Genomic DNA, 18482 nt, shown 5'->3' with positions numbered 1-18482 from the left:
AGTACTTTTACTTCTACTTGAGTAATTATTTTTGGTAAGTAATTGTACTTTTACTTTAGTACAGTTTTTGGCTACTCTACCCACCTCTGACCGTCACATCACCGGAGAGCGCACGGCGTTAACTCGCACAAAGAAGGTACACAAAACACGTACACGAAACACAAGACAGACAGAAGACGATAATGCCATGGCCCTGTCAGACAGAAACCCAACCTGACCAGGTGACAGGACCGTGGCAGTCATTCACAATTGAGCCTTTAGTTTTGATGAGATGTGGAACACAGAGGTGAGTCAGATGATATACTGATCTGAAAGAAAAAACTCAAATAAAATAAATGCTGTGCTTATAGGGATAATTTACCCAAAAATGAAAATTCTCTCATCATTTTCTCACCCTCATGCCATCCCAAATGTGTATGACTTTCTTTCTTCTGCAGAACACAAATCAAGATGTTTAGAAGAATATTTCAGCACTGTATGTCCATTCAATGCAAGTGAATGGTGGTCAGAATTTAGAAGCTTCACAAAAGCACATAAATGCAGCATAAAAGTAATCAATTTGACTCTAGTGGTTTAATCCATGTCTTCTAAAGCGATCCAATCGGTTTTGGATGAGAACAGACCAAAATATAAATCCTTTTTCACTAAATCTTGGCATCAGCAGTCTCCTTGGAGATTGTGATTTCAAGCTCGATAACACTTCCTTTAGCGCCATCTAGCGCTCTGCACTTGTGTCCAGCATTAGGAGGTTTAGGCGAATTATTCCTTTAAGACCATCCGGAAATGGGGATATTCCATTTTTTTGTTTGCACAAACTACATGGTGTGTACATGGCATAGACTGCTTCGATTTTTCACACACAGCGCCAAGCAGAGGCAGAAGCTGTAGCTTTAGCTCAAATTAGTCTTTAAATTAGTTTATGAACACAGTCAGTTCAAGTCAAGTTATAATTAACTGTCAAATTTCACCTTCATGTAGTCTTATATGTCAAAGTCATTAATCCATTAATAAAAGTCTCAAGTTCATAAACCTTGTAAAAAAATAAAAAAATAAATAATAATAATATGTAAAAAAAAAAATAAAAAAAAATAAAAAAACTGTATAATAACAGCCTGTACATCATTACATACTTTCAGATGTTCACTGAATTCATCTTCAAACTTTCTTCCCCAAATACTGGTCCCTCCTTTTCCTGTACCTGGGGGATGCAAAAAAAAAAAAAAAAAAAAAAAGAAAAGAAAAGAAGTCACACACATTTACATACATATATTTATAAATACACACATACATACAGGTATATACAGTGCATACCACTCATTCATTTCACAAACAGTATAATGTAAAAAGTTAAAACTAATTAAAAGTTGTATGACTGGGGTAGGAACAGTGAAAATACCTGTTGGGTCTCCAGTCTCAACCATAAAGCCCTTTATCTTTCGATGAAAAAATACATCCATTGTAAAACCCACTTGCGCACAATGCAATATAATTCTGTGGAAAAAATAAATATCAAATAATTTATGAGCAAAATTATACAGCAACAACAGGTGGAGAAGACCGTTAGCATAATTATTATAGTTTATAGAGTATAAAAAACAGACGAATGAATGAATGAATTACAGAAAGCATGCAAACATTTAAGCTTGTGTCAACAACTTAGTTACAACAACCTAGTGCCGCCAAAACAGCGCCAACCTGCATCTCAGAATAGCATTCTGAGATTATATTCTTCTCACCACAATTGTACAGAGCGGTTAACTGAGTTACCATTGACATTGTCAGTTTGAGCCAGGTGTGATATCAGTACTCATGGAACATCTCACGTCCAGTCAGATTCAAGGACCGGAACTAACTGTTGTATACATATATACATACATACACACACACACACAGCTTAAGTCAGAAATTTACATATGCCTTAGCCAAATACATTTAAACTCAATTCACAATTCCTGACATTTAATCATAGAAAACATTCCCCGTCTTATGTCAGTTAGGATCAATACTTTATTTTAAATATGTGAAATAGTAGAGAGAATTATTTATTTCAGCCTTTATTTCTTTCATCACATTCCCAGTGGGTCAGAAGTTTGCATACACTTTGTTAGTATTTGGTAGCATTGCCTTTAAATTGTTTAAATTGGGTTAAAATTCCACTCCAATACCTTGACTTTGTTGTCCTTAAGCCATTTTGCCACAACTTTGGAGGTATGCTTGGGGTCATTGTCCATTTGGAAGACCCATTTGCGACTGAGCTTTAACTTCTTGGCTGATGTCTCGAGATGTTGATTCAATATATCTACATAATTTTCCTTCCTCGTGATGCCATCTATTTTGTGAAGTGCACCAGTCCCTCCTGCAGCAAAGCACCCCCACAACATGATGCTGCCACACCCATGCTTCACGGTTGGGATGGTGTTCTTTGGCTTGCAAGCCTCACCCTTTTTCCTCCAAACATAACGATGGTCATTATGGCCAAACAGTTCAATTTTTGTTTCATTAGACCAGAGGACATTTCTCCACAAAGTAAGATCTTTGTACCCATGTGCACTTGCAAACTGTAGTCGTTTTTATGGCAGTTTTGGAGCAGTGGCTTCTTCCTTGCTGAGTAGCCTTTCAGGTTATGTCGATACAGGACTCATTTTACTGTGGATATAGATACTTGTCTACCTGTTTCCTCCAGAATCTTCACAAGGTCCTTTGCTGTTGTTCTGGGATTGATTTGCACTTTTCGCACCAAACTACGTTCATCTCTAGGAGACAGAATGTGTACATGAAACTGGTGTTGAGCAGGTAGAATTCAATGAAGCTGTCAGCTGAAACAGCAAAATCTGTACATTACTCCAAACTTTTGGCTGCCAGTGAATATTGCTGTTGTTTCCTTTCAATGCATGTCTATATCTAAATACTGTTTATACTTTTAAATTGTCTATTCAAAAATAAGATTGAAAAATATTGTATTCAATTGTGATGTGGGATATGGGTTTACTTTTTTATAGATAGGCCTGTAACTCAAATACAACTGTTCACCAAAAAAGAAACCAGAAAGGAGAATAATTCCTAACAAATCATGCAGATCCAGAAAAGAAGCAAAATATATTTTAAAATACAGATAATGCCTCTGGCTATACTTAACTATAAAAATAATAAAACCCCTGATATTTTCTGTAAATACTTCAAAAGCAGTTGTTGCTGCATGCTACACATGTAGTGTTTATAACAGCTGATAAACCTGACAAAATAAATTCAGTTGTTCAGTGTAATTGTAAAAATAATCAGCACAAATAATAATAATAAAAAAAATACTTTTAGTGAATTTTATTGACACTAGAGAAAACTAATTGTTTATTCACTCAGTATGCTTCATACACTTTGTGGCATTTAATTAAATTATAATTAATTAATATTTTACATAATATACTTTTGGAAAAAAAAAAAAAAAAAAGAGTGGGCTTACAGAATACATGTACTCAACCATCATCAACCATAAATATAACAAATGGGTACAAACATGTTAACACTGGAAGAAACACTGTAACATTGTTTTAAATACAATAATAATAAAAAAATACATTGACTTTAAAAAAGTCAAACTAAGCTGCAAATGTTTAATAAAAGTTGAATGGCACTTACCTGAGTAATAATTAATTCTGAAATGCTATTAGCTTCAGCTTCTAATGTGTACATAGTGAAAAAATAAAATAAAACCTAAAAAGTTTCATACCTGAGGTAATACACAACATGTAACAAGCTATATTCAATAACATATCAACAGTAACAAGTTTGTCAGATTGAATATGGCCGTTATAGTGGCATGACAAAACAGCCAGGTAAATCTTACGAGACACATACTGCCATACAGTATTAACCTGCATTTAAAATGCAAGCTTTAATTCAGTCAACGTCTCACATATTAAAAATGCATTGCATACATACACAACGCTTCCTGAAATACTGATTATCTTCTTAACAGTGCGTTGTTCCAAAATATCATGAGAATAACATGACATGATTATAAGCTGAACAAGGTTTAGTGCAAAGTTGAGGGTACTAGCCTTTTCCATGTGAATGCTTGCTTGCCTATCAACAGAATACAAATAGAAAATTTCCCATTACAACAAATTGTAAACTGTTTGTTAGAATTTCTTAATTGACAATTCAAGGCATTTCAAAGTGAGCAGACTGGTGAAAATAAGGTGCTGTATTTGTAAGGTGTAATGTAATCTAGGTCAAACTTGTTCGCTTTCTTGAAAGGCAAACGTCTGAAAAAACAACATTTGTAAACTAATTTGCCTAAGCCTAGTACAAATAACAACATGTAGATATTGTATGCATCAGTATCTCACTTTTTCAGTGTTAACTGATGTTTTTACATCAGGTACTTAATACAACAAAAATGCATCTCCATCAAAATCCATTCACGCAACCAAACTGTATTCAGTTAACACACATTACTTAACTTTCAATACAGAGATTAACAAGTTTATTTTTATTTTTTTACAGAGTACAGTAGACATTAACACACTCCCTATTATTGATTGAAAGATCCAATGAAAACTGAATTATGTATTTCTCCAAACCTTTGACATTTAAGGAATATAATTCATGCAGCAGAGGACTTTTTGACTTTAATAAATAATTTGGCATTATAAATAATAAGTATGTCAAAAAGGCTGTACAGCATAATATTGTGCTGGGTAATGTGCATTAGTGATGGGTCGTTCATTATGAACGAATCTTTTATGTGACTCAGAAGAACGAGTAATTTCAGAGAGTGATTCGTTAATTTTGTGTTGGCCGCGCATGTGCATTGCGCAACCTCTGTTCGTTTGTTACATGAAAACCGCATAGGTGCTGTACAGGAAACAGAAATGATTAGTTCACCTCTCGAGTCTTCTGGTCTGAGTCGTTCGTTCTTTTGTCACGTGACAGCCGTATACGCTATGCATTGCTCACACGGGAAACAGAAATGATTAGTTCACCTCTCGAGTCTTCTGGGGGCGATTGCATTTACGCACTACTAAATATTTGAGCGTTGCACCATTACATTTATGGGACGTAACCCTACGTATGAACTAAATATTTATGGTAGCCTCCGAATGATATTTTATGACATCAATGAGCTCATGATTTGCGTGACAGGCATCAATCATTTTGACATACATTTGTTGACATTTACACTCGTTTACATTTACAAGAGAGCGAAAATTACTTTTATTCGGCTCTTTAGCATGAAACCGTTCTAACGGTGCAGTTTTCAGGGTGCGTCGCCTGATGTCAAGTTTCAACACATTCAAAATATATATAGGATATTAAAATGAATAAATGTCTATTTTTACAGTCTGTTGTATTAGTATTTATTTACCACCTCTTATTTATTTTAAATACAGTTCCTATATATTGTTAGGTCAAATATACTATTTATTCATTCTAATTTTATTACGTATCGTATTTTAATGGGGATATAATTACAGCTCACAGTTACGTGAGCAGACAAGGTTTGAACATCAACCGTAACAAGATCAAATTGAAGTTCATGGCTTTTTAACACTTGTACTGTATACAAAACGTCATATTATGCGACTACGCATTACTTTACGGAGAACTTAAGACCTACTAGTTAAGTCTTGCATTAAGAACAGGTGGTGCAACCAAATTAAGCACTGACTTAGTTACAAACTAACCAGTAACTACTAAGCCCTTAGTGTGAACTTTACGTCCCAACTTACGTGAGAATTAACGCACAGCTGGTGCAACCCTACCCTGGTCCGAGTCGTTAGTTCTTTTGTCATGCGAACGACTCGGACAAGAAGATTCCAGAGGTGAACTAATCATTTCTGTTTCTCATCATTTGTCCTTGGCTGCATTATCAATTTTTACTTATTGGGACTATAATTAAAGTTTGCGTAAGTAGACGAGTTGGTGGGGGGGTGGGGGGATTTGGCTATTGAAAATGTAACATTTTAAATTAATTCTGCTTAAATGAACGAAATTACTTGAATAAAGATTCGTTTATTTTGCTGAACGAGACTCAAAGATTCAAGTCAGTAAAATGATCCGATCTTCCCTTCACTATTGCGCATGTATGAAAAACAGTAAGTAGATACATAGCGCTCTCTATGCTTTTAAAATATGTTAACCCTAACAGATCAATGAGGAGCTTTTTGAACAGCTTTGCCCAACAATTTCAGATTGAGATATTATAGCAGTAAACAGTCAATCCTGATGGGTTTAAATGGGGAGTACATGTACATAGATTAACAACAAGAAATAAGTTGTACAAGTTCAAATACACAGTTAAAACTTTTAGAATAAAATTGTGTTGTCTATTTTAATTAAGGCAAAAATGAACAGCACTTCAATCCAGATGTAATATTTGGTCTGCTCACTCCCCCTAAATGTCTAACAGCAGAAATACCATTACTGTCTGGGTTACTTAATATTACTTCTGATCACTAAAACATGACAAATGCCCAATACTTACTTGAAGCAATTTTTCCTTTGTCTTCCAGGAAACAACATCCTCAACCCTGAAAAATGTGACAAATCTAATTCTAGAGTATTGCTTGGTTAAAATTCCCCTCCACACAGCATTTCATAAAATCTTCACACAGGGAAGTGCTTCCAGGTTTCTGCATCTCGTTTTCAAGCAGCCTCTTTTTCATTTCTCCAAAGCTGCTCTTTGACCTCTGATGGTAAAGTGTTGAAAATATTGTCCTCCACAATTATACCACTCCTCTTCAGTGACCTGCACTCTCCGAGTTCTACAGGCAGGCACTCCAGCCTGTTGCCCCTAAGCTCCAGCTGTGTCAGACTGGTGAGCTCCCCAAATCGAGAGGGCAGGGACAGCAGGCAGTTGTTTCCGAGGTTCAGTGTACGCAATTTCTTACACTGAAACAACTCAGAGGGAAGAGCCTCAATCTATGGTCAAAATGCAATTAGAAAAAAGGGTAGAGATCAGAAAATGCACAGAAAGATAAAAGTGCAATTGTTTTTAATAACTGAACAACAAAATCATATTAACCCATTAAGAATCCTCTTTCCTCTACTTACTGTATATAAAGGAATTTATAAAAATCTACTACTTACATTTCAGCATCAGAAATCTAGGCAGAGTTGGGGGGGGATTCACTAATAATGAATTGCTGCACATGATGTCTGTGCTGGTTTGGCACTTGATTTACTAAAGGATTTATGCAGATTACTCATTGGTGCAAATGCGGCAATAAAATCTGTGCCACACTTGATTCACATGCCTCAATTCTGGTTTTGCTGGCCAGTTCTGACTCACTATGCTGGGACTGTACAGGATCACTCAACTTCTGTGATCTAGACACCTGAATCATCTCTTAACATCCAAAAGTGGGCTTGACAACATCTGCGGTATAACACTCTTCTCCATCATTTGGTCATTATTAGATGAATTACTGCCACCATAATCGATAGAAAATGTACACAAACGTCTCTTTTAAATACATTTCAGTTTATCACCTGCTTTCCTTGGGCAGGAATAGTGTGTCATTAATTGCATCGAGTAAATAGTTTTGTGAATACAATTATAATGCATAGAAAGAAGGCATGTTTGCACAGACAAGAATGACAATGACTTAATTTTAACACTCAAGAAGCAGCACTATTTCAGCGCTGATCGCGCCTCCTTAAACTGGATTTCAGGTGGCTGGTGAATAAGACAGGTTTTTTGTGCAAACATTTTTGTTAATTCCCAAACTTACCTTATTGGCAGTTACAGCAAGGTACTGAAGGTTCAGCAAAGTTCCAATTTCAGATGGGATGTCTGTTAGATTGTTATGGCTTAGATCAAGAAACCTAAGCTTCCGGCAGAAGAAGAGCTGATTTGGCATCTTCTCAATCTTGTTGCGGTTCAAATAGAGGCGCTCCAGATTGGTCAGTGTACCTATCTGGATAGGTATATAAGCAATCTGATTGTACCACAGTTTCAGACAAACAAGTCGATGAAGATGCTGAAAACTGATGATCTCCTCAATGGTTTTGAGGTTATTGTCTTTAAGATCAATCTCCTGTAAGTTGTGCAGGCTGAAGATGGAATGTGGTATTTGTTCCAAATCACAGCGGATGAGTTCCAGCTCTGTCAGGTTCACCATCTTCTTCAAGCTGTTGAGCACCATCAACCTGGTGCCTTCATTGTTGATGGACAGCTTTTGAAGGTGCATTCCAACATCGGTGACCACCTGCGGCAGCTTTGTAAGGTTGCTTTTAAGTCTCAAAACCTTTAGTCTCTTCAGCTCTCGTAAACCATCAATGACAATGAAGCGATTGTTTTCAGAACTAAGGTTCCCCGTCAGATGCAGCTCGCTTAGGTTCTTCAAGCTGTAGATCCACAGAGGGATCTCCTTTATGTCAGTGAATTTGATGTGCAATGATTTCAAGTTCTCTCTCAGAAACGCTAGAGCTGGAGCTTCTATTTTGGCTGGTGTGTGGTAGAGCCACATCTCTCGGAGGTTAGTAAGTTGGGCAATGATAGGTGGTAAAGTGACATCAGGGATGAGCTCAAGTTTCAGAACCTCCAGCTCTACCAGGTCAAAGACTGTGTCTGGAATTCCACTGAGCATGAAGAGGTGCAGCTCTAACTTCTCTTGCGAGTTTTTGGTGATCCTCTGCCGAAGCTTGTCCAAAGTCCACTCGTTGTTAAGGTTCATCTGGCGAAGTTTGTTCTCACTCACCTCTGAGAGGAAAACGGCAAATCGTTTGGAATAGAGGGGGTCGTACTGGTCAATCATATGCAACATGAAGGCAAAGTCATTTTTCACATCTGGGATGTCACTGTAGCTACTCTCCTCCCTGATAGACTCAAAAGAGTACTTCTTGAGCGAACGTCGTAGCATCCAGCTGAGGGTGTACATGCAGATCATCCCATACACAACTACTAGGCTGATGTAGAAGCAAGCTAAGATTTTAAAGAGAGTGGCCAAGGGATGGGCACAATTGTACATCCGATAACCTGTGAGATTCTCAATATCCACACTGCAGTCAACACTGAATTGAATATTGTGGACATAGTAACCTGAATAGCAGATTATAAGGATAAACTTAACTACTTTGATGATAGTTTGTCGGATGTAGAGTCTGTACACTATGTCCCCCTCTTCGACATGAATTCGAAACTTCTTCACCTTTTCAAACAATGCCTTAGCCTGTTCACCTTCCTTTTTGTCCAGGACACCAGTTTCAGAGTGGTCCACAATTCCTTGTTCAAAACGAGACCTGGTTGTTGACAGCATAGGAACACTCGCCTCAACATCCTCGCTGACACATGAAGCCTTCTTATCGAAGGAACCATTCATTTTCACCAGAGCTTTGGGGTCACTTTCCTCCACTACTGTTTCAGACAGAGCTCGTGTGGTCCATGGCGAGTCAAAACATTTCAAAAGAATAGACACAAAATGTTCCAATTTAGAGCTTGTCCAAGGGAATTTGAACCAGAAGTTGCTGCAAGCCAGAAAGATGAGAGTATGCAGCAGCACCAAATATGGGAAATACTTTGCAAACCAGTGAAGCTTGTTTTCATAGCACACAGCATCGACATAGTTGTACTGGTGACGATCAAGATCATACTGGATTCCTTGAGGTTCAAGGGTCAAGGGCACAGAAAAAGTTGAATTGAAATACTTTCTACAAGTCTTGTTAACCACCCATTTGCAGGGTAGGCATATCATCTTGTCCTGTGTGACCTGAAGCGTGCCACCAAATACGGCAATCATCAGCATAATTACTGATAAGTAGTCTGTGAACACGTCCCACCATGGCTTTAGTATGCGATATGCAGGTTGCGTATCCACAAAATAGCGCAGCTCAGTTATGGGGATCATGATTTATCTGTAAGGAGATCAATTTAGAAAAAAAAAACAAATAAGCTGCAGCACATGATCTAATTTTGGCATGCACCTACATCTGAATCATAATTCAAATCATATGATCTATATTTACTAATTCAATGCAGGAAACAATAAAGTGGAGTTCTTAAAGGGATGGCTCACCCAAAAATAAAAATTGTGTCATCATTCACCCACTATTATATTGTTTCAAACCTGTATGACTTTCTTCTGTGAAACACAACAGGAGATGTTAGGCAGAATATTCAGTCACAGTCACCATTCTCTTTCACTGTATGGAAAAAGACACAATAAAAGCTAAGGGTGACTGAGGTTAACATTAGGGACTAAAAACGGTTCAATTTTTGCAGAGCGTGAAAACGTTATTTTAAAATGCTGTAAACGGGAACAAAGTGATTTCAATTGTTCTGGAGTGAAAATGTTATTTTAAAATGCTGTTAACCAGTTATAACCAGTTAATTTTCTGCAAAATTTTCTGGTGTATCATACATTTTTGTTCATGTTGCCTGAAAAAATGAAACGTGCTTTGATCCTGTAGGAAACTGCTGCATCACACATTTCTTTGCCTAACAGCCTTTTGCCCATGGATCTAACATTCTGTGAATTACCACCTTTTTAACAACTATGTATAATTACTACATATACATATACAAGCACGGCTAATCCAGATACAAGGAAAACATTATTAGAGGTAAAAACTATATTTAACAGTTGTTTCCAAGTCTTCACTGAATTATTGTTAGATATGATGCTTTAATACAGATTTGATGCTGCCGTTTTGACTGAGAAGCAGATCTGTAATTAAAATTATACTTATCTGTTAATTAATTGTGTGCTGGTTATGATTTCTATGCTGATAAATCCACCACACAGGAAAAAACATAATTGCTTATTTTCACTTATTTTGGTGAGGCAAGTGGCTTATTTTAGGCTTCTTTTTCCAGACCAGGCTGCTTGTTTCTCTTGCCAGAACTGGCAACACTGCAATTAGTATTTCAACAACCCCTTAGTGCAGAGTACTGTCATTTTAAAAAGAATGTTATTAACCATTCTTTTATTTTGTTCTAATCAGTTACCATTTGGAAAGGAGGCTGCAGAACTTATGGACCGGAATGAAAAAATACAGTTTTTGCTCAGAATGAATCAAAATGAAAAAACATTTCGTTTTTAGTCCCTGGTTAACATCCTGCGTAATATCTCATTTTGTGTCCTACAGAAGAAGGAAAGTCATACAAGTTTGAAACAACATGATAGTGGGTAAATAATGACAGAATTTTCATTTTTTAGGTGAACTATCTAGGGCTGCTCAATTATGACAAAAATCATATCTGTTGATTGTCATAACCACTGACATTATTATTAATTTCAAATAAATAGTTGACGTTGATACAACATTTTGTTTAAAGCAACTTACATGACGTATTCTTTATTTCGGCCACACATCTGAAACAAGCTGAGAACTGTTTTCATGTGAAACATAAAACACTGCGCTAAACTCTGATGGCCATAATTTCCTAAGAATTGGGTCTCAAATTTCCACACATTCCCTTTGTATGTTTGTTTATATATTTTTTGTTTTTTGCTAATTTGATATGTTGTACCATCAGCAGCCATTAAGACTTTAATGTAGTACTCTCAACTCTGCAAATTCTGCAAAATTTCTTAGATTTTCCAACAAAATCAACACACAACAAATGCCTAAAAAGTCAGATTCTGTCTGGGCCTAGACTAATATAAATACTTTGATTCATTATTGCAATGATGCACATGTCTTTCATTGGTTGCAATGATCAATGTTGCAAAAAATAACACTGTATTTAGAAAATATATAAACGACTAGAGTAAACCTAAAGAGAATTCTGTAATTAATTGCGGCAGCTGTAATTGTAATCTCGATTATTTTTTCGATTAATTGTGCAGCCCTAGGATTATCCTTTTAACACTGTCCAACTCTCATAAACTAACCATATAATATTAAATCTCCCAACATAAACAGTTGAAAACTATTTTACCAAAATCGAGGACAGCGGTCTTCTCTGGCTGAGGCTGCTACAAAAGAAGACTCTGCTGAAAGAACACTTTGGCTTTCTTGTCATCTATTATTAGCCATTTCCTATAATAACACTGAAGAAATGTCTCCTTTGGCAATGGAGAGTCCGTGACCCCAGGGTTCAGATCCTGTTTGTCTTGGGCAGGGCCGTGTCTGAAGCAGTGTCTCCTCAGTTGGATCTTACCTAACAGTCCACATGTCCAGTCAGGAACTGGCACTCATCACGGTCCAATTTTTTGTCAGGATGGGACACAGATTTCCTGCCGTGATAAAGCAGCATGCAATACAATGTCCAATACTTGAACTTTGTATTTTCTGAGAACCATTTTCAAAGCTGTTTCAATGGCGGTCTTTGATTTTTCCTGAGGAAAAAGGGAGCATGTTTAATACTTATTTCTCCCCATTTATTTGTAACATTATGATTACTTGAAATAACTGATATACAATTATATTACACACAAAACTTAATGGTTCGCTAATATGTCTTAATAACAGAGTTTTGAAAGACAAATTTAAATGGGAAGATGATAATGATGTTACCAGACTACTTAGAAACTAGACAACTGGATTAAACCAGTTCAATTCTGAATCCTCTCAGCTAGATATGGCGAGTCCACCAGCACCGACAAGCACTGACACCAGTCACCAATACTGCCAATGTTTGTCTGAAAACAACAACTAGTAAATTAGTCAATAAAAAGGCCCACTGCCGACTGTTCATGTTGATCTGATTATAATCACACTCGCAGCTCAGTACAGCATATCTTGTTATTAGTTTTCTGGATGTCTTTGTATAACGGGTCGGTGTAAGTCAGATATTTGACAGTAGCATATACTCACCCAGCAGCGTGCTGCCACTTCTTCTCCACTGCGTTGATAGCAAGAAAGGAAACAAGACAAAACAAGACAAACAGCGCAAAACAACAATCTCTGCTACATGGATCAAATGCAGTTTTAATATTCAATTTAATACACTAGATGGCAGTGCTTACTGAGTTTTGGATTGTGCTTTTCACGTCTCATTAGCGCCACCCACTGGACTGGATCGCGCTCAATTACAATTATCTCGTGCTGTATTCCTCACCAAGTGATTCTGGTTTCAAATTTAAGCATCTTTATTTCTTGTAATTTATATTTCTGTCATTATTGTTCTTTTCCACCATGAATGAATCTGGCAATAAAGAGATGGAATATATGCTACTTTAAAAATGTACATTTTCAAACACATTTTTAAAACGTGTGCAGCTGACTTTATCTTACTGTTATCTTTATTAGAAAATGTTCTACATTAAAATAGTTGTGAATGTCCCATATAAACATATTGGTTTGTAAAGATTGTGTTATTTTCTCTTTTTGTCTTAGAGGAATAGTTCACCCAAAAATTTAAATTCTCCCATCATTTACTCACACTCATGCCATCCTAGATGTATATGTCTTCTTTTTCTTCTTCTTCTTCTTCTTCTTCTTTTTCTTCTTTTTTATTTATTTTTTATTTTTATTTTTTTTATTCCTGCTGAACACAAACAGATTTTCAGAAGAATATCTCAGCTCTGTTGGTCCAGGGCTGGCAATGCAAGTGAAGGGTGAACAAAACTTTGAAGCACCAAAAGCACATAAAGGCAGCATAAAAGTAATCCACGAGACTCCAGAGGTTAAATCTATGCCTTCTGAAGCAATATGATAGATGTGGGTGAGAAACTGATCAATATTTGAGTCCTTTTTGTACTATAAATTCTCCTCCCTCAGTAGATGGGTGCAGAGCATATAATATGTATAATTATAGTAATATATAATTACAATAAAGTATTATAGACTAAAAGTACACCTGTAAAATCTTTTTCTCTCTACATAATTATAACTCTCCTAAAATTTACCACATACATTCCCTTCCAAATGGACTTTGTTCCCTTCTCACTCAAAGTGCTTTCATAGCAACCATGATAAGTTCTGTTTCTGTTTGTCCTATGAAGGCCATCTCATTTAAATGAGGCTTGTTTAAAGGAGGATGCTCGGTATACCGCTGCCTTCAAAGGACACATCCTAGCTAGCACGCAGCCTTCGAAACAAGACACAGCAAATGCATGTTCTCATGTCTCTAACCAGCACACATGCGCAACACGAGGAGTACTGAAAAGCAGGTGTGGCAAAACTTCAATTTATGACTAGAGTTAAATTACATTAAATTTCTCCACTTGGCTACATTCTCCCCTGCTAAAAGTCATTGTCCCCGATGACTTACATTTACATTTATGCATTTGGCAGACGCTTTTATCCAAAGCAACTTACAGTGCCCTTATTACAGGGACAATCCCCCTGGAGCAACCTGGAGTTAAGTGCCTTGCTCAAGGACACAATAGTGGTGGCTGTGGGGATTGAACCAACAACCTTCTGCTTATCAGTTCAGTGCTTTAGTAAACTATGACACCACCACTCACAGCCTCTCTAAGAACACACTACCCAGGCTTGTTAACCCTTTTGCATGTATGATCAAACCGGTGTGATTACACTTGTCTGGGCTCAGACGCGTGGGATCAAACTGGTGTGATCTGCATTCGTGCTGCTGTTTACAAGCAAAAGAGGGACTGAAGCAGTTGTCATAATGAACCAGATGCTCAAATAGTCTTTTCAGCATCACAATACCTTTATTTTTATGTTACAATCTTTCAAACGATCACTTAATAAAAGTATAAAGCCGTTACCGTCAGAGCGCACTGTTTTGATGCAGCACTGCGGCCATGTTTTCTGACATCAAACTAAGAATACTATATATAAACTAGTCAGTCCACTTGAGCCTTCTCCCATTCTGTCTGTCACAGCCACTTCTGAGGCTAGGAAAGTGGAAGGGCTAGATTTTTAGAACCTTCTATGCTCCTCCTTTTGTATGGTTATGTGATGAGACGAACTCCAAATCACATCTTGCATTGCAAAGAAAATATGGCGGCACGCATAGCCGGCAAGGGAGTTCGTGATCACGTTATCTTTCATAATCAATCTTAATAAACATCTAAAAACCACATCACATGTTTAATAATATATAATCTGACCTTCGGTGCACCTGCTGTGAAGTGTAAGGTAAGATTTGTTTGTGACGCAAGTATACCTGCTGACCCACATCAGTAACTGGGCAATAAACCTTGTCATTCAAAGGGGCAAGTCTCTCAGCAGCTTTATGTTCAGCATATTCCATGGCTTTTTCATGAGCTTCTCTCAATCTGTCTTGGTGAATCACTAACCAATTATGTTTTCTGTCCACAGTTTGCTCTTGACCTAGTAGTGCATCTACTGGAAGGTGCAGGTTGACTCCAAACATGCAAGTAATGTGGTGAGTATCCAGTGGTTGCATGTGGTGTTACATTATAAGCATAAACCAACTCAGGAAGGTGTTCTGGCCAACGCTTTTTTTTTTCAGGGGGAAGTGTATGTAATAGATCATGGAGAGTTCTGTTAAAGCGCTCGCACTGAGCGTTGCCCTGAGGCCGATAGGGTGAGGTGCGGGTATTCTTTACACCATACATTCTACACACCTCAGCAATTACCTCGCTTTAAAAATGTTTGCCCTGATCAGAATACAATAGTTCAGGCACACCATATTTCATGAACCTCTCTTTCAGAAGGATCTTGGCAGTGGAATCAGCCATCTGATCCTTGGTTGGAAATGCCTGTGTGAACTTTGTGAAAACATCATTCACAATTAACACGTTCTCACAGCCATCAGAGGCAGGTTCATGCACAGTAAAATCTACTGCCACTACTTCAAGGGGCCATGAAGCCAGAAATGGCTTCATAGAAGGATGTATCCTTGGCTGTGGCATCTAGGTTAAGATACACCTTTGAAACTTTTTGATCCACCTCTCCACATCATTATACATGCCAACCCAGAAGTATCGTTGCCTCAAAAGGTTTAGCATGCACTCAATGTCCTGATGTCCCATACTGTCATGAACAAGGACCTGTTCTTTTAGACATGAGGGTATGAGCAGCTGTTGAAATTCACTATGATGTTGGTCATTCACAATGCGATAAAGCAAGCCATCCTTCAGTAGCTCAAACGCTGATTGGAACTCTGATGACTACAAAGCAGTAAAACATTTCTTTGTAATGCCAGACTGCTTGATACACGTTCACTAAATCATGGAGGGGGCTGGCAATTCTAGAAAAACCCTCAATGAACTTTCTGTAGTAACTACAGAACCCTAAGAACGAGCGTAATTCCTTAACTTTACTAGGAATTTTCCATTGCTTGACCGCTTCAACTTTACCTGGATCAGTACCAATACCAGATCTGATGACCTAAGAAAGTTACTTCTTGCTACAAGAAATTACATCTTTCAGGCTTAACTTTGAGACCTGTTACTTTTAGTCTGTTAAAGACTACTTCTAGTCTCTGCAAGTGCTCAGGGAAAGTGGGCGAGCAGACTAATATGTCATCAAGGTACACTAGCATGACCTGAAAAGTTAGATCACCCATGGAAGCCTGCATAAGACATTGAAACATTGAAGGTCCATTACAAACGCCAAAGGGCATCTGAGAACACTCAAAGATCCCAAATGGAGTTGTTAATGCAGCAACCTGATGATATCCACTAGCTAAATCAATGGAAGAAAATAACTTTTCTCCTTGAAGTGCATCAAATCTTTAATCTATCCTAGGCAGAGGAAACGCATCTCGCTTGGTCTTTGAGTTCAGCTGCCTGTAATCGACACAAAGCCAGAGACTGCCATTAGTTTTCTTAACTAGCATGATAGGTGAAGCATAAGCACTAGTGCTTTCTTGGATCACTCCTTTCTTGAGGAGCTTGGTGATATGTTCTCTGACTTCACTATACTGAGTAGGTGGGATTCGCCTGTAAGGCTGGGCCACCAGTTCATCATCCACCACATGAATCTCATATCGTACTTTGTCAGTAAAACCGAGGTCCTCATCATCGAGAGCAAAAACATCAGAGAACTTCATCAAAAAATCACTCAGCTCTGCCTGCTGTTCATGAGTACCACCAATATGTAGCTTGTTGAGAAACTCTTTGGAGCTGTCCTCCAATAACTAACTGTCTTTTGTGTTTACATTGATCTCTTCAATATCAGCAGAAATTCTCTCAAATTTAAACTCACATGTCTCATTTAACTTCACACTCTCAACACAAGACAGAGTACCAAGTCTGGTTCTTGCCTGTAACCAGATATCTTCTAGGGAGAGATTCACAACCTGTACAGGAAACAAGAGTTTATCTGAAGACACAAGAGAGGGAACAACATTCAGAATGCCAGGGTGTGTTCACTGGTTCAACAGGAAGTCCCTTGAACCATCATTTAACATACTCTTTGCTTCCTTGACCATTACCATTGTAATTGATGAAGCAGGTACTGTATGTGTACCATGTCTTATCCAGCTACTCGGACTATGCTTCGTTTCTATAGGCTGCTGGCACTCTGCATCTGCTGAAATGCCTCCCTGCAATCAGACTGCAACTCTCCACCTAGGGTAGTATCAAACTCTGCATGAACCAGTTGTCTACATCTGCTAATGATGTTCATGTCAATGAGGGCTGGTACAGAAGAAGAGTTTTGTGAGTATCTGACTACTAGAAAACCACACTCTGGTAGGATAATACCCATGGTTTCAAACTCCAACTCAAGATAACCTAGGTAAGGTATGTCTAAACCGTTGGCAGCTGTAATCTTCAGCAAACCTGCTGTGGACAGCATATCTTCATCCTCCCCAGACATTTGTTCTCTTCAGAAATAGTACTCACTTGGCTTCCTGTATCAAGTATTTCTTCACACACCATTACACCGGAAACATATTGGCTGGCCATCATCTGTAAACCTTGGCGGCATCTTGGCTTTACTATGAGCCATATGTTCTGACTTAGTGCACTGCAAAGTGAGTTTCTCGGCAGCTTGTGTAAGCTCCCCTATAGCTTTTCCTTGTTCTGCTACAATTTTTAAAACTTCTTCAATAGTAGCATGTTTTTTTCACAGCTACACCAACAGCAACTCAATGAGCTTCTACTTTCTCAGACACAACACTTCTGTTGCTGAATACTTTTGTGACATGAGATTTAGGACTTCTAGAGACCACATAGGGGCTTCATCCCGCACCTCAATTAGTGCTGACTGTGGCTTGTCTCTCACAAGCTTACGAAGTTCCCTTCTTAGGCCTGCATCCTTGATCCACTCAATGAATTGATTTCATATTGCCAAATTCACATTTGATATTGTATTTGATGATTGTTTCAAGATAGAACTCAGAATTTAAGACAAAGCATGAGAGTAAGTACGAACATCCTCACCTTCCATTTGTTTACGGCTATAGAATGTTTGCAATAACTGAATCACACTGCACTTTTCTCGAAAAGCTTCTTTTAGGTACACAAAGAGGTCACATGTTTACTTTAGTTCATTCCCCATCCATAATCTGACCTCTTCTAAGGTTGCACCATTTAGGAGGGAAAGTATGAGGTCTAACTGGTCCACTGTGGTCTGATTTCTAGCATGTAGTACCCTGTCTATTTCATCAATGAACTCATAAACATGTCTCCCATCTTTGCTGAAATCACCAC

At 37.8% G+C, this 18482-nt stretch overlaps 1 protein-coding gene across 2 annotated transcripts; it reads right to left on the bottom strand.

The window, feature by feature from the left end:
• Nucleotides 1–3329: 3329 nt before the first annotated feature.
• On the bottom strand, nt 3330–13757 carry LOC127439126 (volume-regulated anion channel subunit LRRC8A-like). Of its 2 annotated transcripts, XR_007896855.1 has the most exons (6): nt 12763–13757; nt 12463–12587; nt 11885–12284; nt 7734–9855; nt 6485–6921; nt 3330–4080 (listed from the first exon to the last, which is right to left on the bottom strand). XR_007896855.1 is itself a non-coding variant. In XM_051695220.1 (4 exons), exons 3-4 carry the CDS (start codon nt 9846–9848, stop codon nt 6646–6648), a joined length of 2391 nt encoding a protein of 796 aa, XP_051551180.1. In that variant the 5' UTR covers nt 9849–9855; nt 11885–12284; nt 12463–13757; the 3' UTR covers nt 3330–6645. The 2 variants fall into 2 exon arrangements, 1 of the variants encoding a protein (XP_051551180.1); XM_051695220.1 differs by having other exon boundaries at nt 3330–6921; nt 12463–13757.
• Between the last annotated feature and the right edge of the window lie 4725 nt (nt 13758–18482).

This window comes from Myxocyprinus asiaticus, chromosome 4 (genome assembly GCF_019703515.2).
Source record: "Myxocyprinus asiaticus isolate MX2 ecotype Aquarium Trade chromosome 4, UBuf_Myxa_2, whole genome shotgun sequence".
Classification (NCBI taxonomy): Eukaryota; Metazoa; Chordata; class Actinopteri; order Cypriniformes; family Catostomidae; genus Myxocyprinus; species Myxocyprinus asiaticus.
Note: the sequence above shows the minus strand (reverse complement) of the source record. Positions and strands in the feature narration are given on the sequence as shown.

Coding starts and splice junctions, on each gene's coding strand:
- LOC127439126 (XM_051695220.1), bottom strand. CDS start 9,848: ATGATCCCCATAACTGAGCTGCGCTATTTTGTGGATACGCAACCTGCA. Junction 6,922..7,733: donor TTGCTGTAACTGCCAATAAG/GTAAGTTTGGGA, acceptor TTTTGACCATAG/ATTGAGGCTCTTCCCTCTGA.